Source organism: Lepidochelys olivacea, assembly GCF_965140295.1.
Source record: "Lepidochelys olivacea isolate rLepOli2 genome assembly, contig: Scaffold_35, whole genome shotgun sequence".
Taxonomy (NCBI): domain Eukaryota; kingdom Metazoa; phylum Chordata; order Testudines; family Cheloniidae; genus Lepidochelys; species Lepidochelys olivacea.
Genome location: NW_028181941.1, coordinates 19,937 through 47,496, shown reverse-complemented (window position 1 = coordinate 47,496; position 27,560 = coordinate 19,937). Strand labels below are relative to the sequence as shown.

The 27,560-nt window shown below is 57.0% G+C and overlaps 2 protein-coding genes across 4 annotated transcripts; one reads left to right on the top strand and one right to left on the bottom strand.

The window, feature by feature from the left end:
• Positions 1 to 82: 82 nt before the first annotated feature.
• Positions 83 to 15,587, bottom strand: G6PD (glucose-6-phosphate dehydrogenase). Its single transcript, XM_084652665.1, has 13 exons — positions 15,456 to 15,587; positions 14,510 to 14,649; positions 10,147 to 10,184; positions 9,928 to 10,036; positions 9,492 to 9,709; positions 9,175 to 9,333; positions 8,863 to 8,988; positions 7,974 to 8,067; positions 3,539 to 3,725; positions 2,735 to 2,970; positions 2,283 to 2,359; positions 1,331 to 1,423; positions 83 to 969 (listed from the first exon to the last, which is right to left on the bottom strand). The coding sequence occupies exons 1-13, from the start codon at positions 15,511 to 15,513 to the stop codon at positions 879 to 881; spliced, it is 1,626 nt and encodes a 541-aa protein (XP_084508791.1). The 5' UTR covers positions 15,514 to 15,587; the 3' UTR covers positions 83 to 878.
• Positions 15,588 to 15,679: 92 nt separating this feature from the next.
• IKBKG (inhibitor of nuclear factor kappa B kinase regulatory subunit gamma) lies at positions 15,680 to 26,364 on the top strand. 3 transcript variants are annotated; one of them, XM_084652668.1, is made up of 14 exons: positions 15,680 to 15,788; positions 15,904 to 16,107; positions 17,399 to 17,610; positions 17,841 to 17,924; positions 21,704 to 21,768; positions 22,089 to 22,151; positions 22,443 to 22,566; positions 23,418 to 23,533; positions 24,088 to 24,240; positions 24,400 to 24,496; positions 24,618 to 24,767; positions 24,858 to 25,000; positions 25,309 to 25,370; positions 25,494 to 26,364. In XM_084652668.1, exons 2-14 carry the CDS (start codon positions 15,924 to 15,926, stop codon positions 25,649 to 25,651), a joined length of 1,611 nt encoding a protein of 536 aa, XP_084508794.1. In that variant the 5' UTR covers positions 15,680 to 15,788; positions 15,904 to 15,923; the 3' UTR covers positions 25,652 to 26,364. The 3 variants fall into 3 exon arrangements, with proteins under 3 accessions (XP_084508794.1, XP_084508793.1, XP_084508795.1); XM_084652667.1 differs by having other exon boundaries at positions 23,415 to 23,533; XM_084652669.1 differs by lacking the exon at positions 22,089 to 22,151 and having other exon boundaries at positions 23,415 to 23,533.
• The last annotated feature ends 1,196 nt before the right edge of the window (positions 26,365 to 27,560 follow it).

Below are 27,560 nucleotides of genomic sequence, written 5' to 3'. Positions count from 1 at the left end.
GGGCCAGGCTCCGGGTAACAAGCTGTCAGACCCCCAAGGGGCACAGGATGCAGTAGCCGGACAGACAGAGCACGGGGCTGACTCTGATTCCAACAATCTCTGTTTACAAAACGGTGCCATTTACAGAAGCCCCAGGGCTGCAGTGGGGCTGGAATGTCTCAGCAGCAAAGAAAGCACAGAGTCCAGGGTGAGGTGGCGGCAGCGAGCCCCACTGGAGCCAGAGGCTCTAACCTCCCGCAAGCCCAGTGTGAGGCCAGAGCCCAGGGCACGGGTGGGAAGCGAGATGGGCTGTAAACATGACAGGCCGTGCCAGGCCCAGTTGTGGTCCCAGGATGCAGGTGGGGAAGGGGATCTAGGCCCAATGCGGGGCAGGGATCTGGCTGGAGTGCATCTGGAGGGGGCAGGGAATCCAGACCCAGGGAACTGAAGGGTTTGGAGGACGGTATAGATGGGATGGATGGGGGATTAGTGTCTGGGCCAGGGCTGCAGGAGACCAGGGCGAACCAGGACCTGGGCCCACCAGGGAGGGTGGGGTTGGGGGGGGTGGGGTGGAAATCGCAACTCATTTGGCTGTCCAGGACATATCCCCAGTGCCCAGCTATCCCATCCCTGCCCTTCTCTGCCAGCCTCCCCAACCCCGATGTCCAGCTCCTCCCACCTTGCCGTTCTCTGCTAGCCTTCCCCCACTCCAGCTGCTCACACCTTGCCCTTCTCTCCTAGCCTCCCCACCCATATCCAACTCTCCCCTTCCCTCTCGGCCCCCAGCCACATGTCCCCACCCCAGGTTTCCCTGGAGGGGGGGAGCAGTGAGCGGAGCAGATGGACCTCCCAGGGCGAGAAGCAGGGCTGCTCTGGGGAGGCAGCAGCTGGCCCCTGACTCAGAGCTTGTGCGGATTCACCCAGCGGTAGGTGCCCTCGTACTGGAACCCAACCCTCTTCATCAGCTCATCCGCCTCGGGTGGGCCCCGGCTGGAAAAGAGCAACACCCCCGGGTTAGAGCCCACAGGCAGCCCTGCCAACATGTGTGGGGCACATGGTTCTTATGGGATGTGGAGCAGGCCCCCTGCCCCCCCAATCATTCACCTCCTTCCTCTGCAGCTCCAGCTGGAGAAGTCTTTCTGGCAGCTTAATGCCCATCTAAATCAGCGCCACCCCCACCCCTCACCCTGTGCCCTGCCAGGCCCCCCAGGACCCCCTGCCGAGCACCTCATATGCCTCCCCAGTGCCCCTGCCAGGCCCCCCAGCACCCCCACCCAGCCCCCCAGCACCCCCTCCCAGTGCCCGCCGTGCCTGCTGCCCAGGAATCTGGCACAATGCCCTGGGGCCTCACCTGCCATAGCAGTACGGGATGGGTTTGATCCTCTCAGACTCTATCTTGTGCAGCAGTGGAGTGAAAATGCGCCAGGCTTCGCGCAGCTCATCACTGGGGGGTGAGGGGAGTAACGTCAGTGCTGGTGCCCCCTGCAATGGCAGCCGGGGGGCGCAGCATGGGGGGCAGCGACAGCCAGTGTCATGTGCTGAGCAGGCGGATGTGACCCGTGAGTGCTGGATGGGAAGAGGCAATCCCATGCAAAAGGGAGGGTCTGTCCCACACTGGGATGGGGGCCAGCACCCACCCAGCCCAGACCCAGCCACTCCCACATGGTCCCCATGTGCCAGCACTCACCTGCCCCGTCCAGACCCAGCCACTCCCACATGGTCCCCATGTGCCAGCACTCACCTGCCCCGTCCAGACCCAGCCACTCCTGCATGGTCCCCACGTACCAGCACCCACCCAGGCCGAGACCCAGCTGCTCCCCCACAGTACCCAGGTGCTAGCACCCACCTGCCCTGCCCAGTTCCAGCTGCCCTGCTCTGCCCAGACCCAGCCGCTCCCCCACGGTCCCCAGGTGCCAGCACGCACCCACCCCACTCTGCATGGATCCAGCTCCAGCACCCAGCTGCCCTCGGGACAGGGATCAGGGCCGGGACTGAGCCCAGCACCCAGACATCCCGGGGCCCTCAGGGATGGGGAATCAGGGACAGTCAGGCCCAGCACGTGGTTGCCTCGGTGATGGGGGATCAGGGCCGGAACCAAGCCCAGCTGCCCCGGGGCTCTCAGGGATGGGGGATCAGGGCCGGACAGGCCCAGCACCTGGCCACCTTGGGAATGGGAATCAGGGCTGGAACCGAGCCCAACACCTGCCTCGGGGATGAGGGATCAGGGCCAGTCAGGCCCAGCACGTGGCTGCCTTGGGGCCCTTGGGGTTGGGGGATCAGGGCTAGAGAGGCCCAGCACCCACCTGCGCACAAAGTGCATCTGATTGCCACAGAAGACGTCCAGGATGAGTCGCTCGTAGGCATCTGGCAGCTTCACATCCTGGGGAGATGGAGACATGAACTGGGGTGTGAGGAAGGGAGCGGTTGTGTTGGGAAGAGGAGGCTGGGATGGGGGTGAGAATGGCTGGTTTGGCAGCCATAGGTTAGGTCCAGCTCTCACTCCTCATGGCAGTGGAGATGGAGGGAAGGGGGGGCTGTGGGGGGGAGCCAGCACCTTGTAGCGGTTGCCATAGGTCAGTTCCAGCTCTCACTCCTAGGACAGTGGGGGTGGGGGATGGAGGGAAGGGGGGGGCCTGGGGTCGGCACCTTGTAGTGGTTGCCATAGGTCAGGTCCAGCTCCGACTCCTCAGGCAGTGGGGCTGGGGGATAGATGGGAATGGGGGGTGAGAGGGCTGTGGGGGGGGGGAGCCAGCACCTTGTAGCGGTTGCCGTAGGTCAGGTCCAGCTCTGACTCCTCGGGGTCGAAGAACATGCCGGGTTTCTTGGTCATCATCTTGGTGTAGACGGCCTCGTTGGGCTGCACCCGGATCACCAGCTCGTTGCGCTTGCACTGCTGGTGGAAGATGTCACCCGGCACATCCCGGAACTGCAGCCGCACCTCGGCCTTGCGTTCGTTCAAGGCCTTCCCGCAGCGTAGCACGAACGGGACACCTGGGGAGGAGGGGTTAGAGACAGAGCTAGGGCCACCCACCCCAATAGCACGACAGCACACACGGGGCAGGGACGGGGTGTGTAGGAGAGAGAGACACTCCCCAGCACGCAACACCGCGAGAGAGGGGAGGACATCAGATTTTTCCTGTTCCACTCCCCCTGCTCAGGACTGTCCAGTCCAGGGCCACCCCGTCCCATCCCATCCTGTCCTATTCTTTCCCAGGAACAGCACCCCGACAGCACTCACCCCCAGGTGCTCGCTGACACCTCCAACCTCGCTTGCCTCCCATCCCATCCTCCCCACAGCATTGACTCCCAGACATTTGCTCCCCCATGCCATCCCCACCACAACACTGACTGCCAGGCGCCCGCTCATGTCCCCCACAGCGCTCGCTCACATCCCCTCTGGTCACCCCCCACCACGCTCGCTCAATCATGCCCCCCATGGCGATCACCCCAGTCCCTCCCCCCTGGCACTCGCTTACCTCCCCACGGTGCTTGCTCACCCCCCCCTTCCTGTGAGCTTGCTTGCACCCCTGCTGGTCACCCCCCCACAGTGCTCGCTCACCATCCCATCTCTCGTTGTCCACGTACAGCACGGCGATAGCGAAGGTGGCTGTGTTCGAGCCAGTGGGGACGGTGGGGTCATCCAGGTAGCTCTTCCTGGCCTCACCCACCCCATCGGGGTTCCCCATGTACTGGCCCAGCACCACATTGCCCAGCTGCAACTCCGAGATGCACTTCAGCACCTTCACCTGCGGTGGGGATGGATGGCTTAGGTCCCCAGCATCACCATGGGGACCAGGATGCTGGAGAAGGGGAAGAGGCGTGGGGAGCACTGGGTGGGGGAGCCCAGGGTAAAGGGGCTCGGAGGGTGGCAGGGGACGGACGGGGGAGTACAGGGTCAGCGCCATTGCACCAGGGAAGTAGCCAGTCCGGTTCAACATAAGAATGGGCATACTGGGGTCAGACCAAAGGTCCATCCAGTCCAGTATCCTGTCTACTAACAGTGGCCAATGCCAGGTGCCCCAGAGGGAGTGAACCTAACAGGTAATGATCTAGTGATCTCTCTCCTGCCATCCACCTCCACCCTCTGACAAACAGAGGCTAGGACACCATTCCTTACCCATCCTGGCTAACAGTCATTAATGGACTTAACTTCCATGAATTTATCCAGTTCTCTTTTAAACCCTGTTATAGTCCAGGCAAGGAGTTCCACAGGTTGACTGTGTGCTGAGTGAAGAAGAACTTCCTTTTATTTGTTTTAAACCTGCTGCCCATTAATTTCATTTGGTGGCCCCTAGTTCTTATATTATGGGAACAAGTAAATAACTTTTCCTTATTCACTTTCTCCACACCACTCATGATTTTATAGACCTCTATCATATCCCCCTTAGTCTCCTCTTTTCCAAGATGAAAAATCCTAGCCTCTTTAATCTCTCCTCATATGGGGCCCATTCCAAACCCCTAATCATTTTAGTTGCCCTTTTCTAATGCCAGTATATCTTTTTTGAAATGAGGGGACCACCCCTGTATGCAGTATTCAAGATGTGGGCGCACCATGGATTTATATAAGGGCAATAAAATATTCTCCGTCTTATTCTCTATCCCTTTTTAAATGATTCCTAACATCCCGTTTGCTTTTTTGACTGCCGCTACACACTGCATGGACATCTTCAGAGAACTATCCATGATGACTCCAAGATCTTTCTCCTGATTAGTTGTAGCTAAATTAGCCCCCATCATACTGTATGTATAGTTGAGGTTATTCTTTCCAATGTGCATTACTTGACATTTATCCACATTAAATTTCATTTGCCATTTTGACTGCCCAATCACATAGTTTTGTGAGATCTTTTTGAAGTTCTTCACAGTCTGCTTTGGTCTTAACTATCTTGAGCAGTTTAGTATCATCTGCAAACTTTGCCACCTCGCTGTTTACCCCTTTCTCCAGGTCATTTATGAACAGGTTGAATAGGATTGGTCCTGGGACTGACCCTTGGGGAACACCACTAGTTACTCCTCTCCATTCTGAACATTTACCATTTATTCCTACCCTTTGTTCCCTGTCTTTTAACCAGTTCTCAGTCCATGAAAGGATCTTCCCTCTTATCCCATGACAACTTAATTTACGTACGAGCCTTTGGTAAGGGACCTTGTCAAAGGCTTTCTGGAAATCTAAGTACACTATGTCCACTGGATCCCCTTTGTCCACATGTTTGTTGACCCCCCCAAAGAACTCTAATAGATTAGTAAGACATGATCTCCTTTTACAGAAACCATGTTGACTTTTGTGCAACAATTTATGTTCTTTTATGTCTCTGACAATTTTATTCTTTACTATTGTTTCAACTAATTTGCCCGGTACTGACGTTAGACTTACTGGTTTGTAATTGCCAGGATCACTTCTAGAGCCCTTCTTAAATATTGGTGTTATATTAGCTATCTTCCAGTCATTGAGTACAGTAGCTGATTTAAAGGACAGGTTACAAACCATAGTTAATAGTTCAGCAATTTCACATTTGAGTTCTTTCAGAACTCTTGGGGGAATGCCATCTGGTCCCAGTGACTTGTTACTGTTAAGTTTCTCAATTAATTTCAAAACCTCCTCTAGTGTCAACAATTCCTCAGATTTGTCACCTAGAAAAGAAGGCTCAGGTTTGGGAATCTCCCTAACATCCTCAGCCGTGAAGACTGAAGCAAATAATTCATTTAGTTTCTCCACAATGACTACCATCTTTAAGTGCTCCTTTTGTATCTCGATCGTCCAGGGGCCCCACTGGTTGTTTAGCAGGCTTCCTGCTTCTGATGTACTTAAACATTTTGTTATTACCTTTTGAGTTTTTGGCTAGCTGTTCTTCAAACTCCTTTTTGGCTTTTCTTATTACATTTTTATATTTAATTTGGCAGTGTTTATGCTCCTTTCTATTTACCTCACTAGGATTTGACTTCCACTTTTTAAAAGATGCCTTTTTATTTCTCACTGCTTCTTTTACATGGTTGTTAAGCCACGGTGGCTCTTTTTTAGTTCTTTTACTGTGTTTTTTAATTTGGGGTATACATTTAAGTTGAGCCTCTATTATGGTGTCTTTGAAACGTGTCCATGCAGCTTGCAGGGGTTTCACTCTAGTCACTGTACCTTTTAATTTCTGTTTAACTAAAGTCCTCATTTTTGCATAGTTCCCCTTTCTAAAATTAAATGCCACAGTGTTGGGCTGTTGAGGTGTTCTTCCCACCACAGGAATGTTAAATGTTGTTATATTATGGTCACTATTTCCAAGCGGTCCTGTTATAGTTACCTCTTGGACCAGATCCTGCACTCCACTCACGACTAGATGTTGCCTCTCCCCTTGTGGGTTCCTGTACCAGCTGCACGACCTGTTCTGTCCCTCTGATATATTTTATACCGTTATGATTGTGTCCCATTGATTGTCCTCCCTCCACCAGGTTTCTGTGATGCCTATTATATCGATATCCTTCTTTACCATGAGGCACTCTAGTTCACCCATCTTATTATTTAGACTTCTAGCATTTGTGTACAAGCACTTTAAAAACTTGTCACTGTTTATTTGTCTGCCCTCTTCTGATGTGTCAGATTCTTTATGTGAATGTTTCTCGTCTGATCTGGCCCTTACTTTGTCCTCTTTCATCCCCACCTCCTGACTAAAACCTAGAGAATCTCTATCAATAGACTCTCCTCTAAGAGAAGTCTCTGTCCTATCCACATACACCTCTGCAGCAATCGGCTTTCCCCCATCTCTTAGTTTAAAAACTGCTCTGCAACCTTTTTAATGTTAAGTGCCAGCCGTTTGGATCCACTTTGGTTTAGATGGAGCCCATCCTTCCTGTATAGGCTCCCCCATCCCAAAAATTTCCCCAGTTCCTAATAAATCTAAATCCCTCCTCTCTACATCATCGTCTCATCCATGCATTGAGACTCTGAAGCTTTGCCTGCCTACCTGGCCCTGCGCATAGAGGTCCTGGATTTCAGTCTCTGTCCTAGCAGCCTAAATTTGGCCTCCAGGACTTCTCTCCTATCCTTCCCTGCGTCATTGGTAACCTACATGTACCATGACCACCAGCTCCTCCCCAGCTCTACACATAAGTGTATCTAGATGCCTCGAAAGATCTGCAACCTTCGCACCAGGCAGGCAAGTCACCATATGGTTCTCCCGGTCATCACAAACCCAGCTATCTATGTTTCTAATGATAGAATCTCCCATTACTAAAACCTGCCTTTTCCTAATGACTGAAGTTCCCTCCCCCGGAGAGGTAACCTCAGTATGAGAGGATACCCCAATATGATCTGGAAGGAGGGTCCCAACTATGGGAAGGTTTCCCTCTCTTCCCGTTGACTGCTCTCCTTCTCTGGGCCTTTCATCCTCCTTAACAGTGCAGGGGCTGTCTGACTGGAGGTGGGACAAATCTATAGTGTCCTGGAAAGCCTCATCAACATACCTCTCTGCCTCCCTTAGCTCCTCAAGTTCCACCATCCTGGCCTCCAAAGCCCGTACATGGCATCTGAGGGCCAGGAGCTCCTTGCACTGAAAGCACACATACACCACCTGCCCACAGGGCAGGTAATCATAAATGCTACACTAAGTGCAATAAACAGGATAGCCCCCACTCCATTGCTGGACTTCTGCCTGCATTTTCTCCTAAAGTTACCTAGGTTAATGATAGGGTTTTTGTTTAAATCAAGAAGTTTTGATTATAGTTTAGTGTAAAGGTTTTAAAGAATGGCAAGTGTACCTTGCCCCCTTCCCACTCCCCTTCAAAATTCCTTCTCAAAACTCCGTTAGCTGCCCTTGTTCGCTCTGGGCCACAAGAGGGCACCTCAACCCAATCCATTAGGACAGGAGCAGCTAAGCATAGAGCTGGAGGGGTGGGGAGGGCACGACACCTCCTGGGACAGGCCCTGCCCTGGGTCCCAGCACTCCTTGCCAAGCAGGATGCCCCCTGGGGCAGGGCCTGGGGTGCTTGGTCCCTGTGCAGTGACCTACCTTCTCATCCCGCACATCGTCTGAGTTGGTGGAGGCTGGTTTCTCCATGGCCACCAGGCAAAGCATCTGCAGCAGGTGGTTCTGCATCACATCGCTGCCAGGAGGGGGAGGAGTCAGCGCGGGAATCACTGCCCCAACACGATCCTCGTCCAGTCCCCCAGCACAATCCCATCTCCTCCATCTACCCCCAGTGCCCTGGGTTCTTCCCTCCCAGCAGGGGGAGGGGTCAGTGCGGGAATCCCCATCCCAGCACGGCCCCCATCCAGCCCCCCAGGATGATCCCACCTCTCTTCCATCCACCCCCCACTGCCCGAGATCAGTGGTTCTCAACCAAGGGTATGTGTGCCCCAGGGGCTACTCAGAGGTCTTCCAGGGGGTTCATCAGTACATCTAGATATTTGCCTAGTTTCACAACAGGCTACATGAAAAGCACTCGCGACTTCAGTACAAACTAAAATTTCATATGGACGAGGACTTGTTTATACAGCTCTGTATACTATCCACTGAAATGTAAGTACAATATTTATATTCCAATGGATGTATTTTATAATTCTATGGTAACAATGAGAACATCAGCAATTTCCCAGTAATCCTGTGCTGTGCCACGTTTGTAGTTTTATGTCGGACTTTGCAAACAAATGGTTTTTAAATGAGGTAAAACTTGGGGTAAATGAGACAAATCAGACTCCTGAAAGTCATCTGGAAAGATTGAGAGCCTCTGCCCTGGATCCCTCCCTCCCAGCAGGAGGAGGGGGTCAGTGCCAGCCGGTCTGGGATTCCCCTTGCTCTCCCTATCTGGTACCGTCTTTACCCACCCCTCCAGCGGCCAAGCCAGCACGGCTCTGCCTGCCGCCTCCATGCCAAGAACAGGGCCCCCTGCCCCGCTCACCGGATGATCCCAAACTCATCGAAGTAGCCGCCCCGCCCCTCTGTGCCGAATGGCTCCTTGAAGGTCAGGATGACGCAGGCCACATTGTCCCGGTTCCACACAGGGCCAAAGATCCGGTTCCCGAACCTGCCAGGGAGACGCAGAGCCTGTCTGAGGGGGGAGCTACCATACTGGCGGGCTTTGGGGGGGTCTCACCCTGACAGACAGTGAGGGGCCCTTAATGCTCCCCTGCCACCCGCCCGGTTCTTCCCTTGGGAAAGGGCCCAGCCACGCTTTCCCCCTGGCTCTGCCCCATCTCCCAGCCAGCCCCACCTCAGCACCATGAGGTTCTGCACCATCTCCTTGCCCAGGTAGTGGTCAATGCGGTAGATCTGGTCCTCCCGGAAGAGCGATGCAATGTGATTGGACAGTTTGTTGGAGCTCTCCAGGTCCTTCCCGAATGGCTTCTCCACGATGATGCGGTTCCAGCCCCTGGGGGGAGGGGAGAGCAGAGGGTGTCAAATGTGGCTGCAACTAGAGGGGAACCTCGGAGCCCTCACCCCATGGGGTTCTCACACATCCCAGGCCTGTGCCCTAACCCCTTCCCCTAAGCGCTCATGCTTAGACCCTGCCCCACCCCTGTCTCTCACCCGTGGCCCATGCAGCACTCCTTGATGTTGCGGGTGACGTGCTCGTAGACGCTAGGGGGCAGTGCGAGGTAGAAGAGCCGGTTGGCCTTGTCCCCATTGTGCAGTGCGTCCAGGTGGGCGTTCAGCCGCCGGAAGGAGGTGCTGTCATCGTAAGTCCCCGACATGTAGCTGTTCCGGGCGAAGAACTCCTCCAGCTTCTCCTGCTCATCCGGCTCCACCTGCGGGGAGGGGACGCGGCTGCGATCAGCTGAGGGACACAGCCTTCCCAGTCAGCTAAGGCACCGAGGGACACCTAGCCACCTAATCCCAGGGATAAAGGCCCTGCCCCCCGCTCTTTAGGGGAGCTGTACCCCAGACGCACATACCCCAAGGCTAAGGACCCCAGGCCCTCCCCTGCTCTGGAGAGGGGCTAGTGGGTGGGGTGAGAGGGCCACACCTTGAAGTAGGGCTGGCTCTGCTTGCGGATGTCGGCCACGGTGATCTTGGAACGAGCGTAGCCCATCACGTAGGTATCATCGGGCAGAAGACCATCCCGGAAGAGCCACCTGGAAGAGAGTTCAGCTGGGTCACTCGATGCCAGACCACCAAGGCACCGGGTCACCACCACACAACCCCGGCCTAGTGAGGGTGGCAGAGGGCAAAAAGAGGGACTTACCAGATGGTCGGGTAGATCTTCTTCTTGGCCAAGTCACCCTGGAACAGACAAAGGGGATGTCACAGTAGCAAACAGGCAGGGAAAGGCCCCATGCCCCATTCCCACCTCCCTGCCCTGATGGGAGCTGGCACCCCCTAGATGGGAAAGGCCTTGTGCCCCATTCCCTGCCCTCCCGAGCCAGCCAATCCCTGCCCTGCAGCCATATCAGAGCCAGCACCCCCTACAGGGGAAAGGCCCAGTGCCCCATTCCCTGCTCCCCTGAGCCAGCCAGTCCTCACCTTGGGGCTGGATCAGAGCCAGAGCCCCCTAGAGGGTAAATTCCGCAACCCTCTCTGCATGACACAGTGCCCCCAGGTCTACCCATAATCTCACACGTCCTTTCTTTGCAGCTTTGGGCCTTTACCCAGGGTGGGGTGTGGCTCTGCGGGAGGGCGGAGCAAAACCAAGCTGCCACAGCGCTGCAGGCAGGTGAACTCGCGGGCTCTGTGCCAGGCCCCACTTGCAAACCCCACAGCCTTAGCACAGGTGCTGTTTGTTCTGGGGCGGGGGGGGGTGGGCGGGGGAGATCACGCTGATTGGGTTGCAAGCAACAGGGATTTGCTGAGTCATGGAGGCTCAGCACCCAAAAGAAAGGCGGTTCTTGGTGCAAGGGGCAGTGGTTGACAGGGCAACTCCCCAGCCTGAGCCACACAGACCATGCCATCTGACCTCCTGCTGACCATGAACTCTGTGCACGCAGGCTGACAACACAGGCTCATTGTCTGCAGCAGCCAGTGGAAGCAAACACCAGCCCCCTGTCTGCACTGGGCAGGGATGTCCCCCAGATGGGGCCACATGTTGTGCGTGGGCATGGATCCCTGTCCGTCTGTCCCACCCTGGGGATTTGGGGGCTCTGTAGAGCCAGGCTGTCCCCTTGGGATGCTGCTCTGGGGAGGGTCAGACACAGGGGGCAGGGAGGTGGGTGCAGGTGCAGCAGGAGCTCTGGGGAGGGTCAGACATGGGGGTGGGAGGCAGGGAGGTGGGTGTGGACACAGCAAGACCTATGGGGTGGGTAAGACATAGGGTGGGGGACGACGACAGGGAGGTGGGTGTGGATGTGGATGCAGCAGGAGCTCTGGGGAGGGTCAGACATGGGCGGCAGGGAGGTGGGTGCGGACACAGCAGGACCTCTGTGGCAAGTTAGACACAGGGGGTGGGGCAGGGAGGATCACACTAGGTGCGTCGATTGATTCCCCAAAGATCTAGCTCAGAGGGCTTCTCTGCCGGCTGCAAAGGGTCACCACCCCCCATCCCACCCTCTTGCCCCGTTCAGAACCTGCAGCAGCTTAGCTGCCTCCTATTCAGCTAGGCCCAGCCTGGTGGAGGGTTATGTAAGTTTGCTCTGAGAGTCGCGGTGGGGGTGTGGCTCCCAGTCTGACCTAGTCCATGTTGGCTCCACCCACCAGCCCATTTCAATGCAAACTAGTTCAGGGAGATGGGGACAAAACAAAGCAGTGAGTCACAGCCTTCCTCCCCTGCATGACACAGCAGGGGCAGTGCCCCAGGCGGAAGGTGTCTGGGCTTGTAGCAAGTCAGCGTACATACACACAAACACACCCACAGAGCAGGGATGTCAGTCCGAGGCCAGGACATGGCTGAGCAGGGCCCTGGTCAGCTAGGGGAAAATATGCCAGTGAGAGCCAGGTGTCCGGCCCAGCCGAACCAGCACGTCCACAGCTCCCCTCCCCACCACACGACAGCAAGGACATTCATGTTTGCCACCCACCCTGCCCAGGAGCCAGACACTACCTTTTGCTCATTCCGTGTCCCAGATTCTGCTCCGCCAGAACCTGGCTCAGGTCCCCCCCAGAAAGCCCTGGGGAAAATGAACAGCTCCCCCAGAACCTGGCCCATTTCCCCTCACAAAGCCCTGGGGAAATTAACAGGAAGCCAAGGAAGCTCCTTATCTATCACAAACAATAAGCCAGCTTTCTCCTTCCTCCCTCTGCTGGGGAGGGGCAGGTGCCAGGGATTCAGCCTGGGCCATCCCTGCCTGACCCAGAGAGACCCCAAGCGATGGCAGGGGCAGCTCCCCACCACAGCTGACCCAGGCCTGGCTCATAGTGTGGGGATGCCTAGCTTCTGCCCGTGATTCCCTGATGTGAGAGAGGCTATGGAAGGCATCGGCTCCACTAGCTTGGGGTTAACCCACTTCACATGAAGCTGGAGGAATGCCTGTCTAGAAAGGGAGCTGGGCTCCTGAGTTCAATTGCCCTGTGTGACCTTGGACTAGTCACCAAATCGCTCCATGCCTCAGTTTCCCCACTACAGCGTAGGGACTGAGTGTCCATGCAGTGCCTAGTGTAACAAGGGCTCTGCTCCCACTCGGGGTGGGGTGGTGGGAATGCATGTGTTGTCCGCTCCAGCCCCAATCTCTGCAAAGAGAGGTGTGCTTTACACACCTAGGAACAAGGAACCCACTGCATGGGGGCGGTCTCTGGAAAGCCATGAATCTGAGAAGGACCTACGGGCCTTAGTGAACAACCTGAGCTCCCAGGGCCACACTGTGGCCAAAGGGATTCGTGGGATCCTGGGGTGTAGCAACAGGGCAGCCGTGAGCAGAAGCAGGGAGTGGATTTTACCACCAGACACGGCCTTGGGATATTGTGTCCAGTTCTGGTGGCCACATTTTAAAACGGCTATGGAAAAACTAAAGAGGGCGGAGAAAAGAACCAGAAAAATTATTCAAGGGCTGCAGAAAAATGCAAGAGCCCTAAACGGCTCCCTCTGTTTCAAAGGGAAGACTGATTCCAGCGCTGTGGAGAAAGGCAGCCCCAGCACTGGGAAAGGGAAGCTGAAGCCAGAGAAATTCAGTCCAGCAATACAGCACCTGTGGGGGTGATTAGCCATCGGAACCAACTCCCAAGGGAAATGAGGACTTCTCTGTCTCTGCTGCCTCCGAGTCCAGCCAGGCTGCCTTGATGGAAGATGCTGGAACCTCACACAAGGTACTGGCTAACCAGGGACCGAAGTAGGTGAGATTCTCTGGCCTGGGACACACACGTGTTGGACTAGATGTCCCACACTGCTGCAAGCTAAGGTTTACTTCCATGAAGATAGCAAGGGTGAGCAGTGTAGCATTGACCATACCAAGCTACGTAGAGGTAAGAGCTACCTGGGGCTCATCTGCGCCAGGACTTATAGCGATAGCCACCTCCATGTGACCATACACTTCTTGCTGCACAAGGACACCCACCACCGGCACTGGGGCTAGAGCAGCCTTGCTCTCCTCTGGGCACAGTGACTCAGCAGTGCCTGGCACTTCCCCTTTTGCTAACACCATGGATCCTGCAGCATGAGTGTCACCATCACGGCCTCTCTGAGAGCAGAGGGAACCGGACTTTGAGGTAGAAAATGGTTAAACTGAAGGCCCTGGGGAGGGAACTGGGACAGTTTGGGGGGCACTGAGGTGAGTATGGGGTGGTTTCAGGGGCCTAAAGCATGCCTGTGGGGTGGGGCAGTTTTGGGGGCATCTGGGGGTGTCAGGGCAAATTTGGGGCGGTGGGTGAATTTGAGGGCACCGGGACAATCTCAGTCACACACATTTGCTTGCTGAAATCATGCTACTGTTCACAGGATCAAGATAACGGCGGCTTGGCCAAGCCAGGGCCTGCCCCCCGCACTGTCTCATCACCACAGCCAGCATCAGCAGTGCACCCAGGCCTCGGGTTTCCCCATGGCGGGGCACACAGCTAAACCTGATCTGTGCCTACAGGGATTAACTCCCCACCCGCACCCCCATCCCACAAGCTGCTGCTGCGGGAGCCAGGTTACACAATGAGCTGCAATCACTGCCTGTGTTACACAACATGGTTCAGGAAGTTGAGTCACTCTGTACCCAGTGCCGGGCAGCCTGGCTGCAGCCATCAACATTATTTATCTCAATTGGTACAATCCCTGCCCTCTGCTTCGAGCCCAGTGCAGAAGTACCTGAGTAGCCCCAAGGGAGGCTCGAGACCAGGGACAATCCTGCGGCCACTTGGTGCTTCAGGGCTGCTGTCTCTCCAGGAGAAGATCAATCTTGTCAGCCCCCAGAGCCATGGGCCAGAGGGATTTCAGGGTCCCAGCCCACGGAAACACAGAGCCCTTTGAGGGGGATCTGGGTCCATCCCTGGGGCCCGCTGCCCAGATCCATCCCCTCCCTCAGCGCTCCACAGAGAGCTACAGGGAGCTCCTTGTGACCCCTCAGCGCTGCCTGTGCAGACTCTGGTACAGGGTGATCTGGGTTAAGGCTGGAGGCACTGCAAGGGCCAGGTGACTCAGGAGAAGACGCCGGCATGGGGCACCTGCCTCAATGGCTCCAGGGTGGGCTGTGGGTACTCACCGAGGCCCCCATGATGATGAAGATGTGGGTGTCGGACTGGAGGAAGTCCTTGCCCTGGCACAGCTCCTCGCGCATCATCCCACACACCTGCGAGCGGCTCAGCTCCCGCTGAAGAGTCATGGTGCTTGAATTGCTGCTCCCTAAGAGCAAGAGAGAGGCCAGGCTGGTTTGCGTGAGCTGGACTCCCCGCCCCGGGAGGGCTGGCCGGCCCAGTTTGTGGCTCCTCCACCAGCACCCTGGGGAGCAGGGCAACAGGTCTCTGCTTGTCCAACAGGATGGGCAGATACTGAACTGCCGGGCAGAGAAGCCCCATGGCGGAGGTGAAATGAGGCCTGGTGGGGATGTGAAGAGAAGTCCCAGGATAGGAGTGAGGGGAGGGGTCACTGTTGGGTCCTGCCCCAAGTACAGCCCCAGACACCAGAACCACTGCTCCCCAGTGACACCTAGCTCCAGCCACCCCAGCGAACCACACCCACTTGCTCCTCATCCCCCAGCACCCTCCTACCCTCCCAGTGCCCTCACTCCCGCCCAGTGTCCCCCTGCTCCCCCCATTCCTACCCCTAGTGCCCTCTAACTCCTGGTCCCCTCCCACTACTCCATACCCCGTTTGCTCCTGTCCTCCCCAGAGCCCCCCACCCCCATTGCCCCTCTGCTCCCACATCCCCCAGCGCCCCACCTCCTGCACATGCCTCCCGCTTCCCACAGCACCCCCCCGCCTCCCCCCCGCTCCCACATGCCCCCCGCCTCCCCCAGCGCCCCCCCACGTCTCCCGCTTCCCCAGCGCCCCCCCGCTCCCACCGCCCCCCCCACGTCTCCCGCTTCCCCAGCGCCCCCCCGCCTCCCCCAGCGCCCCCCCGCTCCCACATGCCCCCCGCTTCCCCAGCGCCCCCCCGCTCCCACATGCCCCCCACCTCCCCCAGGGCCCCCCGCCCCGGGCGCTCCCTACCGCTCCCCAGGTCTCGCTCCCGCTCTGCCGCCGGTCCAACGCTCGCCCGGCTCCCCATCGCGGCCCCGCCCCCTGGCCGCCCGGCCAATCGGCGGCCTCACCCCGACCCCGCCATGACACCTAGCGAGGCGGAAGCGGTGCTGCGTCTTCCGGGCCGGTTCCCAACGGGGTCCGCACCCGCCGCCGAGCGTCCCTTCTGCTTCCGGGTCCTGTGGCAGAACTTCCGGGGGGGCAGAGCCGCGATCCCGGAAGTGGGAGCCGGGCGGGGCGAGACGCAGGTACTAGGACTTCTGGCCGAGGGACCCAGGCGTCCGAGCTCCCCCGCGCTGCCGGGTAAGGGACCCAGGTGTCCGAGCTTTCCTCTTCTCCCGCCGGGAATTTGAACCCAGGTGTCCGGGCCCATCTGGCTGGCGCCCCCCGTCTCATCCGCCGCAATCTCTCCCCGCAGGCCGGGACCCGCTCGGCTGGATGAACGGGACCCGGCAGCGCCGGAGCTGCGAGATGGTGCAACCAAGCGCAGGCCCAGGTGGCGACTGCGGAGCCCTGGGCGAGGACTCGTCCCTGGGCAAGGTGGCGGCCTGGCAGCTGCCCCCCGACCTGGCCGGGCACGAGGCCCTGCAGCGCTTCCTGGTCGAGAACCAGGACCTGAAGGGTGAGGAAGAGCCGGGCCCCCTGGAGGCCTCATCTCCGGCTGGGGGGCCGGGGGGCGCTGCGGCTAGTCCCCGCTCCCCACGGCGGGTGGGTCGAGGGCCGGGGGGCGCTGCGGCTAGTCCCCGCTCCCCACGGCGGGTGGGTCGAGGGCCGGGGGGCGCTGCGGCTAGTCCCCGCTCCCCACGGCGGGTGGGTCGAGGGCCGGGGGGCGCTGCGGCTAGTCCCCGCTCCCCACGGCGGGTGGGTCGAGGGCCGGGGGGCGCTGCGGCTAGTCCCCGCTCCCCACGGCGGGTGGGTCGAGGGCCGGGGGGCGCTGCGGCTAGTCCCCGCTCCCCACGGCGGGTGGGTCGAGGGCCGGGGGGCGCTGCGGCTAGTCCCCGCTCCCCACGGCGGGTGGGTCGAGGGCCGGGGGGCGCTGCGGCTAGTCCCCGCTCCCCACGGCGGGTGGGTCGAGGGCCGGGGGGCGCTGCGGCTAGTCCCCGCTCCCCACGGCGGGTGGGTCGAGGGCCGGGGGGCGCTGCGCTGTGGCTAGTCCCTGCTCCCCGTGGCCCGGTGGGGTGGGTTGAGGGCCAGGGTGCACTGCGCTGTTTCCTGCCAAGAAAGACCCCTGCAGGAGGCTTTTCTTGGGCCCCTTCAGTGGGCAGTGTGGCCCTGGAGTATTTGCAGTGACACCAAGGAGCCTTTTCAAACAAGGCCACCTTTTAGGAAAGATGTTGACAAATTGGAGACGGTACAGAGAAGAGCAACAAAACTGATCAAAGGGCTACAAAACATGGACCTATGAGGGAAGACTGAAAAAACTGGGTTTGTTTAGTGTGGAGAAGAGAAGACTGAGGGGGGACATGAGAACAGTTTTCAATTACATAAAAGTTGTTACAAGGGGGAGGGAGAAAACTTGTTCTCCTGAACCTCTAAGGACAGGACAAGAAGCAATGGGCTTAGGGGTGGGAGAAAACCTGCTATTACTGGGATGTTGCTAGATGTGACCTGACACATCCTACACATTGGGGCTCCCATTGTCTTTCTACATCCTCCATTGCAGTGGGTGGGTTTCAGCCAGTCCTTGAGCGACCTACTCATGCCACCCCAGGCCATACACAGCAATGCTAAGCACAGAGGGAAACTGAGGCACACCCGGGCATCATACACATTACCAAACTTCTCCCTTGGTCCCAGAGAGGTCTCCCGGATGGGGGGGGTGGAGAGCTGGATAAGGGGTGTGCCCCCCCCCACAAAGAGAGGGTAGGAACTCAGCCAGCACCAGGCTAACAATCTCCCTGTCCCTGGGGCAGAGGCCATTCGACAGAGTAACCAGATGCTGCGGCAGCGCTACCAGGAGTTCCTGCGCTTCCAAGCCACACAGCGCGAGGAGAAGGAGTTCCTGATGCTCCGTTTCCGGGAGGCCCGGGATGTGGTGGAGAAGCTGAACACTGAGCGAACCGAGATGAAGTGCCAACTGGAGCAGGCCCTCTGGGAGGTGGAGCAGCTCAAGGGAAGGCAGCAGGTATCAGGAGAGCTTCCTATCCCCCACACCAAGGGGAAAGGGGGTTTGCAGGGGCATTCTGTGCCACCTTTCCCCCCAACACCAAGCCCAAGAGGGGGTCTCACCTGGGCACTGATCTCTCTGCGGTTCCCCTGGCCCAGTTCCTTTCTGCAGCAGGGCCATGGGGAGTCAGGAGGTAGGTCAGGACAGCTGCCTCTTCTCAGACGTCTGACTCTTTTGCAACTTCCTAGCTGCGCACCCTGGAGAAGGAGATTCCTGAGCCAGAGGAGGCGGACACTATGACCCTGACCCAGGAGTTGGCTGAGCCCATGATGGTGAGAGACACTTGGCCGGGGGGTCGGGGATCTCCCCTAACCCAGCTCCCAATTCCCTGAGGAACAGAATACTCCACCCCGAAATGTCCCTGCTTTGCCTTATCCATAGCTGTGCTACTGAGAGAGTAGAAGGAAAAAGGCGCATCGGGGGCCCTCTGGCCTGGGAGGAGCTCCTGGCTACTCTAGCCCTGGCCTCTCCCAGCAGCGGGCAGGGTGGGAGCGCTGGCTGTGCGGGAAGCAGGCTGTGGTGTCTGTCCCTCACTCTCCCCGTTCCCCCTGGCCCGGAGACCCTGCAGCTGCTGAAGGAGCAGCTGGAGCAGCTCCAGGAGGCCAACCAGACCCTGCAGGCCCAGATCCAGCAGCAGGTGCAGCCCCCAGGAGAGGCTGGTGTGAGGGTCAAGGTAAGGGACTGGTAGGGGGATGTGAATGTTACCCGTAATGCCCCCATCTCTCCCGGGGGTACCCAGGGATGCGAGGCACCTTGCTCCCACCTGCCCTTAACGCGAGGGAGCCTTGTCTGGACCAGCCAAGGTTCAGCTCCCTGTTGGCTTCGGCCACAGGCAGCACCAGGCCTCTCCTCAGCACATGCAGGCTAGCAATGGCCCAGCACCCCCCTGAGTGCCCAGCCCCTGATCCACTGGATGTGCCCAGAATTACCAGACCAGCTGTTCCCACAGGAACCCCCAGCGCCGCTGACTGGTTACACTCAGAACACAGCGCCACTTCTCACACAGCCAGGGTAGGGCTCACAAAGAACGGAGACTCCAAGAGAAACATTGGAAGTAAAATCCTCACATGTGTTCTAAAGCCTAAACTCACCCTCCAAGCTGCCCTTCTGTGTAATAAGATGCTGCTGACCCCAGGCCCACTGGTAGCTTTCTTGCCACTCAGGAGAACCCCTGCTGTGTCTGTCTGCTTGTTCCCATTAGCACCTGCCTCAATATGTAAATGGACAGAAGTGCCCCCCCTGACAGGAGGAGAAAGTCTCCACGCTACCTTTGAGCGACTTGCCTTTAAAACAGGGAGGGTAAACTATGGCCCGTGGGGCTTTCAATCCGGCCTGCGGATTGCCAGCCCTGTGTTGCAGCGGGGCTAAGGCAGGCTCCCTGCCTGCCCTGGCCCTGCGCCGCTCCCGGGGCACCACGTCCCTATGGCCCCTGTGTGTGGGGGGGGAGGGGGGGCAGATGGCTCAGTGCACTGCCCTTGCTTGCAGGCACCGGCTCCCACAGTTTCCATTGGCTGGGAATGGGGAACCGCAGCCAATGGGAGCTTCAGGGGTGGTACGTGCAGGTGAGGGCAGTGCATGGCTGAGCTGTCTTCCCTGCCCCACCCCACCCCACCCCCAGGAGCCACTGCTGGACATGCTGGCTACTTCCAGGAGTGGCACGGCACCAGGGCAGGCGGGGAGCCTGCCTTAGCCCTGCTGCGTGCCGCTGCCACCCCGGAGCCACTTGAGGTAAGCAGCACCGGGCCGGAGCCCGAACCTCTCCTGCACCCCGCTCCCTAACCCCCTGCCCTGAGCCCCCTCCTGCACACCGCACCCCCTCCCTCACCCCTGCCACAGCCCTACATTCATGGCCCTGCGTACAATTTCCCTACGGGCCAAAAAGTTTGCCCACCCTTACTTTAAAACGAGGCCTTAAGAACATCATTTCCCAACATGGATACAGATCACAGAAACCCCCTTAGGACTGCCACCTGATGTGCTGAGACTACCTCTGAGCTCGTTTTCCCTGGCAGCTTGGGACTTCAGTACCCTGTCTTGTAGAGCCAGACACGCTAGCCTGCTGCAAACATAGACCCAAGTCTGAACCACGCCCCCCCAAAAGCTGCAGGCTTAACTGAAAACAGCTTAAGAAGTGCTCCTGTCTCTAGCACCCAGATACCCATTTCCCAATGGGATCCAAACCCCAAAATCTGTTTTACTCTGTATAAAGCGTATACAGGGTAAACTCATAAATTGTCCGCCCTCTATAACACTGGTAGAGAGATATTCACAGCTGTCTGCTTCCCCAGGTATTAATTGCTTACTCTCAGTTAATTAGTAAATAGAAGTGATTTTTATTAAATATAAAAAGTAGGATTTACTTGGTTCCAAGTAATAACAGACAGAACAAAGTAAATTACCGAGCAAAATAAAACAAAAACACGCAAGTCTAAGCCTAATACAGTAAGAATATGATTACAGATGAAACCTCACCCTCAGAGATGTTCGAATAAGCTTCTGTCACAGACTAGATGTCTTTCTATTCTGGGCCCAATCCTTTCCCCTGGTACAGTCCTTGTTCCAGCTCAGGTGGTAGCTAAGAGATTTCTCATGACTGCAGCCCCCTTTGTTCTGTTCCACACCCTTATATATCTTTTGCACAAGATGGGAATCCTTTATCTCCCTCTGGGTTCCCACCCCTTCTTCTAAATGGAAAAGCACCAGGTTAAAGATGGATTCCAGTTCAGTTCACGTCACTGTAAGACTTCATTGCCCACTTGCCAGCGCGCAGGCAGCCCCCCCCCCCCCCACAGGAAGACTTACAAGTAAACAGAGCCATTTCATGAAGCATATACCAGTTACATTATATTCACACTCATTAGCATATTTTCACAGAATCCTATGGAATGCAACATCACAATCATCTGTACGATCTACACATGCAGTTCACAAAGCTTGTGATGACCGGTGTGACATAGGCTTTCCCTGGAAACTGGACAGGAGGCTCTTTGGTGAACTAGAATGTGAGGGCCAGACTTGGGATCTCTGTAATGCTCCCTGTATCCTCTGCCAATTGGCAGGATCTCTGCTCCATGGAGGAACCCCTTCAGCATGTCAGACCTCCCTCACCCCCTGCAGAGGCGGGCCCCGCAGCCTCACCGCCTCCAAGACTGAGCCTTGGGGCTCCAGCGTGCCTGATTCCCGCTGTGAGCTCTGCTCAGCAAGTCCAGCAGAGAAAGACTCCTGGTCAGAGACTCTCACGCTGTGCAGGGACTAATGCACCCAGGCAGGATTTGCAGAACAAAGCTTGGTTCACTAGTCACCTGTAACCCAACCCGGGGCCTCCTTACGTTCACACAGAGAAACAAAGGTTAAGACATAGTCCATCAGGCCAGGACAGAACAATTCGCCAGCCAAGCTGGAGTGGGCCCCACTTCCAGTTCTGTCTCTGCCCCTTTCTCAGTCCCAGATGAGAGCTGCCAGACTCTGCCCACAGCCAGCACTTTATCCCCTGCCTGCCACATCCCAGTCCTTTGTTCTCCAGTTGCTCTCTGCTCAGCTTCCCTACTGAGGGGTGTGGGCTGTGGGGACATCCTTCCTCCGGGCGGTGGAATGCTAGGTGTCAATGTTCCGGCCATGGGGGGTTTCCATGTTCTCAGGCGCTGCGTTGATCTGGGTTGCTTTCAGTGGGTTCCTTACTGAACCATTCCTACCACCCCATCCTGCACAGCCCAAGAGCAAACTTGACCCTTTTCTCCCCACTGGGTAGCAATGAAAAGTATGGGGGGAAACAGGCACAGTGAGGCGTCAGAAAAAATCCTATGTCCTCACAGAATCAAGAGTTCTGTGGGGGTCACAGGGATGTTTGAGGGCCCTAGCCATAGAGGTGCTGGGAGAAATGGGACCCCTTTCTTGGGGTGCCCTGTGCCAGGCAGGGAGACCTGGGTTCTTGGGGGCGTTAGGCTGGCCCTGCTCAGCCTGGGACTGTTTCCAAGTGGGGTGTGGGAGGGTGGGGGGAGTTGGGCTGGTTCTGGTGGCAGCTGTGGCTCAGCGGTGCCAATGTCATTCACAGGAGAATGGGGTCCAGCTGGAGAGGCTGGTGGAGCTGGAGGTCCTGCAGGGCAGCGGGGACAGCGGGTAAGAGCAGCTTGTGCGTTGGAGGCGGTGATACAGTGAGGCTGGGAGACCTCTGCTGGTGCCCGGCCCCCCTTATCTCCCAGGCTGGGCGTCCCTACCCCACTGGTGGGGAAAGAGGGGGCAGGTTCTGCGGAGGGAACAACAGGTATCCTCCTGTGTGGACACCATGGGCCACATCCTTCGTGGCAGAAACAACTGATTAGTTTTGTGGTGGGGGGGGGCTGTGATTGAGGGGAGCAGAGCTCCCCAGGGTTTGAGCACCAGCCACCCTTGGGCTCAGATCTGCCAGGCACCCATCACCCCCATGCATGTCCTTTCAGACCCAGCAGCAGGCAGGACGCAGCCAAGCTGCTGCAGAGGAGGCTGAAGGAGACGGAGGAGGAGTAAGTTGCTTCCCGGCTTGGTTTTGTGCCCCTGGGGACGGTGCTGGCACCTGTGTGTGTGTTAGGGGCTGGTGCAGGGGGCTCTGGGATGTGGTGTGTGGGCATGAGGGGAGGGGGATGCAGGGTGCTCTCAGCGCTTGGGGGATGGAGTGGGTCAGGTTTTGTGCAAGAGACTGGCGGACACTTTGGGGGGGGGTGGATGGGAGGGGAATGCAAGACACGCAGCGGGGGCAGGGCGCAGGGCTCTCGGTGCTGATCCATCACCCACTCACTGTGTGGGTTCCCTGGCAGGAGCGTGGAGCTGAAGCAGCAGCTGGCATTGGTGCGGGAGGAGGTGGCCAGGCTGGGAGCCAGGGCGCAGGAGGCTGAGCAGCAGGCCGAGCAGCAGCTTCAGGCCCTGAGGAAACAGCTGGAGGTAAATGCTGCCAAAGTCACGGCCCCATGGGATGGGTGCTAGACCCCAGCCTTTAAACAGACCCTCAGAGAAACCCTGTAAGCATGCCCCCAAGGAGTCCCCCTCTTCTGTCAGGGGAGGCTATGCAGCTTTACTGAGTCAGAGATAGAGCCCCCGGGCACCGGCCCTCCCAGACAAACTCCTGGGAGAGACTTTTACGCTCTGCAGGGACCCATACACCCCAGTGAGTGATGCCCAGCAGCCAGGCGTTCTCCAAACAGAGCTGGGTGTAGTCACTTGGGTGCAGCTTTGGATGCCCTTTGGTTAGCAGAGAGAAGCCAATGGTGACACCTGCTATTAACCCAGTCCCGATGCCCCAGTCCCATTGTCTTTCCTGCAGAACCTCCTCAGTCCCCAGGCTCTGCCTGCTGGAGTTTGCGCTGGTAGGTGTTAATTGTTAGGTGTTAATTCAGTCCTTGGGCTCCCATTGACGTGGGTCAGTTGCAGCCAGTCCTCTAGCAACCCCTAGATGTGACACCTCTCTCTCTCTCTCCCCCCCCCCCCCCCAATGTTCCCTGCTTGGACCCAGAAGCAGCTTTTTAACCCTTCTGTCCCCAGTGGGTAGCAATCTCTAGTTTAGTAAGTCCCTGCCATGCATATCAGTCACAAACATTTTTAGAATATTCCCTTTTTCTTACCCCCCCTTCCCCCCCACGTGCCATCCCCTTCTCCAGGGAAGTGGGAAAGGGAGGAGGACGGGGCCTCCATAAGCCTCCATCCCAGCCTGCGGCAGCCTCACCCTCTCTCTGAATCTAGATCCCCCAGGCGGTGTGACCTGGGCTAAGGTGTGGACCCTTCCCTCCCTGCAGCAGCTGACAGAGGACAGGGCCTCGGTGAAAGCCCAGGTGACCTCACTGCTGGGGGAGCTGCAGGAGAGCCAGAGCCGGCTGGAGGCCTGTATGCTGGAGAAACAGGATCTGGAGGAGAAGTGAGTATGCGCACCCGTGAATTTCCCTCCTGGTCTGGGGCTGGCAGCAGGTCAGTTTGGCTGCAGCCACTGACCTGTCCTGGGAGGTTGGAAGTGGGATGCAGGCCTTGACAATTGTCAAAGTCAGATTCAGGACTCACATAATTTGTCAGACCACTCTGTTTATTAGCAAAGCGCTTTGCCAATGCACCCGACTGTGAGCCCCTCTCTGAGGCTCAAGATAACTTATTTATACAGCTAAGCCAAAGCCAATTTAACATAAGAGACAAAAAGGAAGCAGAAACTGACAAATAGACATACATATCTTATTTGCATACTAACCTTTACCAATCTCCTAGCTCAGTAGGAGCTCCAAGTTAATTAGTTTGAGGACCCATTGTCTCACACTCCTTAATGTTTCTCTTCCTGACAACTATATTTCAACAAACCCTTCAAGTAGCATTTCTTTAATGAATTATAATTTCAATATAATTCATTCTTTCACACTATCGAGGGGGCACGTGGGACCGAGCCCCCTGCTAACATTGGCATTTCTCCCCTGCCCGGTGCACCAGAGCACAGGCTGCTGCCGAGCAGCGCTGCAAGCTAGAGCGGGAGGCTGAGGCTCTGCACAAGCAGCACAGCGTGCAGGTGGACCAGCTGCGCATGCAGGCCCAGAACCTGGAGACGGCGCTGCGGGTGGAGAGGCAGGGCGCCACAGAGGAGAAGTGAGTGGGCGTGGGAACGGGGGCCACAGAGCAGAGGAGCGCCTGTCTGTCTGGGGGGTGGGGGGAGTGTGCCATGGAGATGAGTGGGAGGGAGAGTTGGGGTGGTATGGGAGCAGAGGGGGGTGGGGAGCTGCTTCTGACCTCACAGTTATCCCTCAGGAGGAAGCTGGCCCAGCTGCAGGCGGCCTATCACCAGATCTTTCAGGAGTACGATGGGCATGTGAAATCCAGCCTAGAGAGCGAGAAGAGGAGCCAGGTGGGTTTAGAGTTGGTTTGTGGGGGAGAAGGGCTGCTTGGCTGGCTTCCATGGCTGGGGCCAGCCCTGCCCTCTGGGTGCCCTGCTGCTCAGTGTTATGTGGGCCTCTCCCCCACTCCAGGGCATGGAGCTGCACCTGAAGGAGCTGCTACAGCAGCTGCAGCAGGCCGAGGAGGCACTGGTGGCCAAGCAGGAGCTGATTGACAAGCTGAAGGAGGACATGGAGCAGCACAAGGCTGTGCTGGAGACCATCCCGGTGCTGAAGGCCCAGGTGGGTGCAGGGGGATGGGAGGTGGGGGGGTAACTGTGTGTGTGCGCGCACAGTTGCTGAAGGGCAGGGTCGCTGGTGCCTCTCCTGCAGGCCGATATCTACAAGGCGGATTTCCTAGCAGAACGTGAGGCCCGGGAGAAGTTGCACGAGCAACGCGAAACTCTGCAGGAGCAGTTGGAGCAGCTACGGCGGGACTATGACAAGCTGAAGGCAGACGCTAATGGAGCCACCTGGTGAGTGTTCCCTTTGTCTGTGTCCACTCCCCAAACACTTGGCCTGTGGGCTCTGTCAGTGGGTCAGAGCTTAGTGTAAGTTCCTGTCTTGCTAGACGAATCTGCAGACAGCTGCTTTGTCCCTTGGGGCTCCTGTGGAGAGCCAGTGTCCCTAGCCATGCCCACAGCCCTGGGTCCCATGGGGGTTTGAGCCCCACTCTAATGCTTGCGGAGAGGGGGAGGGAGGAGGAAAGGGATGCTGAAGTTCTGCTTTGACCCCCCCCTCTCCCCCCACCCACACACTCCTAACCTCTTGCTGTTTTGCAAAGGGCTCTGATGGAGGAGATGAGGAACCGCCATTCGGAGGGGCGCCCGCCTGTACCCCAGCCAGGTGAGTCTTAAAACTCTCCCTAGGTGGGGCATGCTCATGGCCAGGGCCTGGGCACTTGCAGACTATCTGGGCACCACGGGAAGGTGCTGATCTTCAGGACAGTAACTTTCTCTCTCTCCCTAGTTTACAACATGGCCCCAGTACCTTTCCAAGCCCTGCCAGCTGCAGGGCGTAGGCGAAGTATCTCCGAGGAGCAGCCGGATTTCTGCTGTCCCAAGTGCCAGTACCAGGCTCCTGACATGGATACACTGCAGATCCATGTAATGGACTGTATCAAGTGATGCCCATGAAGGAGGAGGAGGCTGGGGGCAAGGGGCGTGCCTGGCCTGCTCGACTCTTTGCTTCCCCCCCCCCCCCCCATGGCACTTGCTGCTCTGCGACACAATGCTGCAAACTGGGTTCACAGCTGTCTTGAGCCAGTTGGAATGGACAGTCTGTGGGTATCATGGGGGAGGATGGGGTTTGCACCATTGTCTCTGCCTTACGTGAAACTGAATGTACCTGATCTGCTGTAATTCAGGGATTTGACAATCTGTGGAGATTGACAGATTTGTAGGGTGAGCAGGGGCGCTGAGAGCTACTGAACCAAACTTTAAACCCTGTATAGAATGGAAACCACTTCAAGCCAGGGGTGTAGCAGCACTCGGCAGGGGTGGAAGAGGGGTGACAGGAAGGTTTCACTGTTCATCTCCTTTTTGAGCACCTTATTGCTAACCCTGAACCATTTGCAGGGTGGGGTGGTGAAGACAGATTCTCCTGCTCAGTTTCAGGCTGTCGCAGCATCTCTCTGCTTTCCTTCTACACTGTGCTCTGGTTATTTAACGTTATGGTCCATGTGCTGCTCTAAAAGTCAGACTCTTGCCTTAATGTAAAGTCTATTAAAACTTAATGTGGAGGGAGGGGAGTTGAGTGTTTACAGACCTTGCTGTATTGAGCCCCCTTCCTGGTTTGGCTAAAGCATCTACAACAAAAGAATCTGCTTCTTTTCTAAGTACCTGGTATTTTCTTCTTGTGAAAGTGCTTATACGCTGAGCTAGATTCACACAATCACCAGGTCTGCCCTCCTCTACCATGGAATAACAGTGTCCAAAACGCAAGTGCTGGCACTACTGAGGGGATGGGGGGAAGACAAGATGGCGAATAAAATTCAATACTGGTTAATCCTAACAGCAGCTGTTTTACACACACACACACACCGTCTGTAGTGAGGGCTATGTGTTCCAGTGTGCATTAGTTTGCATTTATGGATCATCTGGCAACTCTGCCCCCTTACGCTGTAAGCAGCAGGGCAGGCAGTAGGGTCTGGGTCACTTGTGTCAGTCCTTAGCCCAGTACCCTTCAGTACTTCTGAAATAGCCAGTGAGCCATCGCTGTGCTCCACGTTGAGGCCTGAGTGGAAGTGCTGCCTCCTGGTCTGGGAGACAGGCTTTCCTCAGGTTAATCGCTCTGTGCGTAAAGGGTATGAACACTGGGCACGTTTGGAAGTACTTTTTTTCCTAAATTAACTTTAAAAAAGTAACATTAGGAAGCTACCAACTAGTCTTATGTCTAACAAGAAAAGGAGGACGTGTGGCACCTTAGAGACTAACCAATTTATTTGAGCACCTTAGTCTCTAAGGTGCCAGAAGTCCTCCTTTTCTTTTGGCGAATACAGACTAACACGGCTGCTACTCTGAAACCTCTCAACTTCTCACACGCAGCCTTTTTCAGGGCTCTTCACCAGCCGGTTGCTTTGCAGCATTTATGGCTCATGCTCTAACGAAACCGCACCCGGCCTCTGAGCGTGGCCATTTGACTCTAGCGGGGGAGCGGTGCGTGTTATGTAACCAGAACGCGAGGCTGGTGGGAGCGAGTGGCTGAGTGGGCCCGCCCTCACCGATTGGCTACATTGCAGACCAATCAGGAAGCTCGCTTTTCTTCACTTGTGGCTCATTGGCTGAGGTGCATTAGCAGGAGCCCAGTGGACACTTCTATTAGCAGCCCACAGAGGGGGGCTGAGCTTTAGTTAGCACTGTTCCCCCCACCCCCATTGGACCCAGCTCCACTGTGTACAGCTGATGCAGCCCTTTACACGTGCATCCCTCCCAAATTTCTGAAGCATAAAGAGGGCAAGTGAACCTCACCATAGCACTCTCCACACACCCCAGTAAGTGTTCCCTCCTTTAAAGTTACAGAGCCACATTTCCCCCC

Coding starts and splice junctions, on each gene's coding strand:
- G6PD (XM_084652665.1), bottom strand. CDS start 15,513: ATGGGGAGCCGGGCGAGCGTTGGACCGGCGGCAGAGCGGGAGCGAGAC. Junction 14,650..15,455: donor GGAGCGAGACCTGGGGAGCG/GTAGGGAGCGCC, acceptor TCTTGCTCTTAG/GGAGCAGCAATTCAAGCACC. Junction 10,037..10,146: donor AAGATCTACCCGACCATCTG/GTAAGTCCCTCT, acceptor ACTCTCTTCCAG/GTGGCTCTTCCGGGATGGTC.
- IKBKG (XM_084652667.1), top strand. CDS start 15,924: ATGAACGGGACCCGGCAGCGCCGGAGCTGCGAGATGGTGCAACCAAGC. Junction 22,567..23,414: donor CCCTGAGGAAACAGCTGGAG/GTAAATGCTGCC, acceptor CCCTCCCTGCAG/CAGCTGACAGAGGACAGGGC. Junction 25,001..25,308: donor GACGCTAATGGAGCCACCTG/GTGAGTGTTCCC, acceptor TGTTTTGCAAAG/GGCTCTGATGGAGGAGATGA.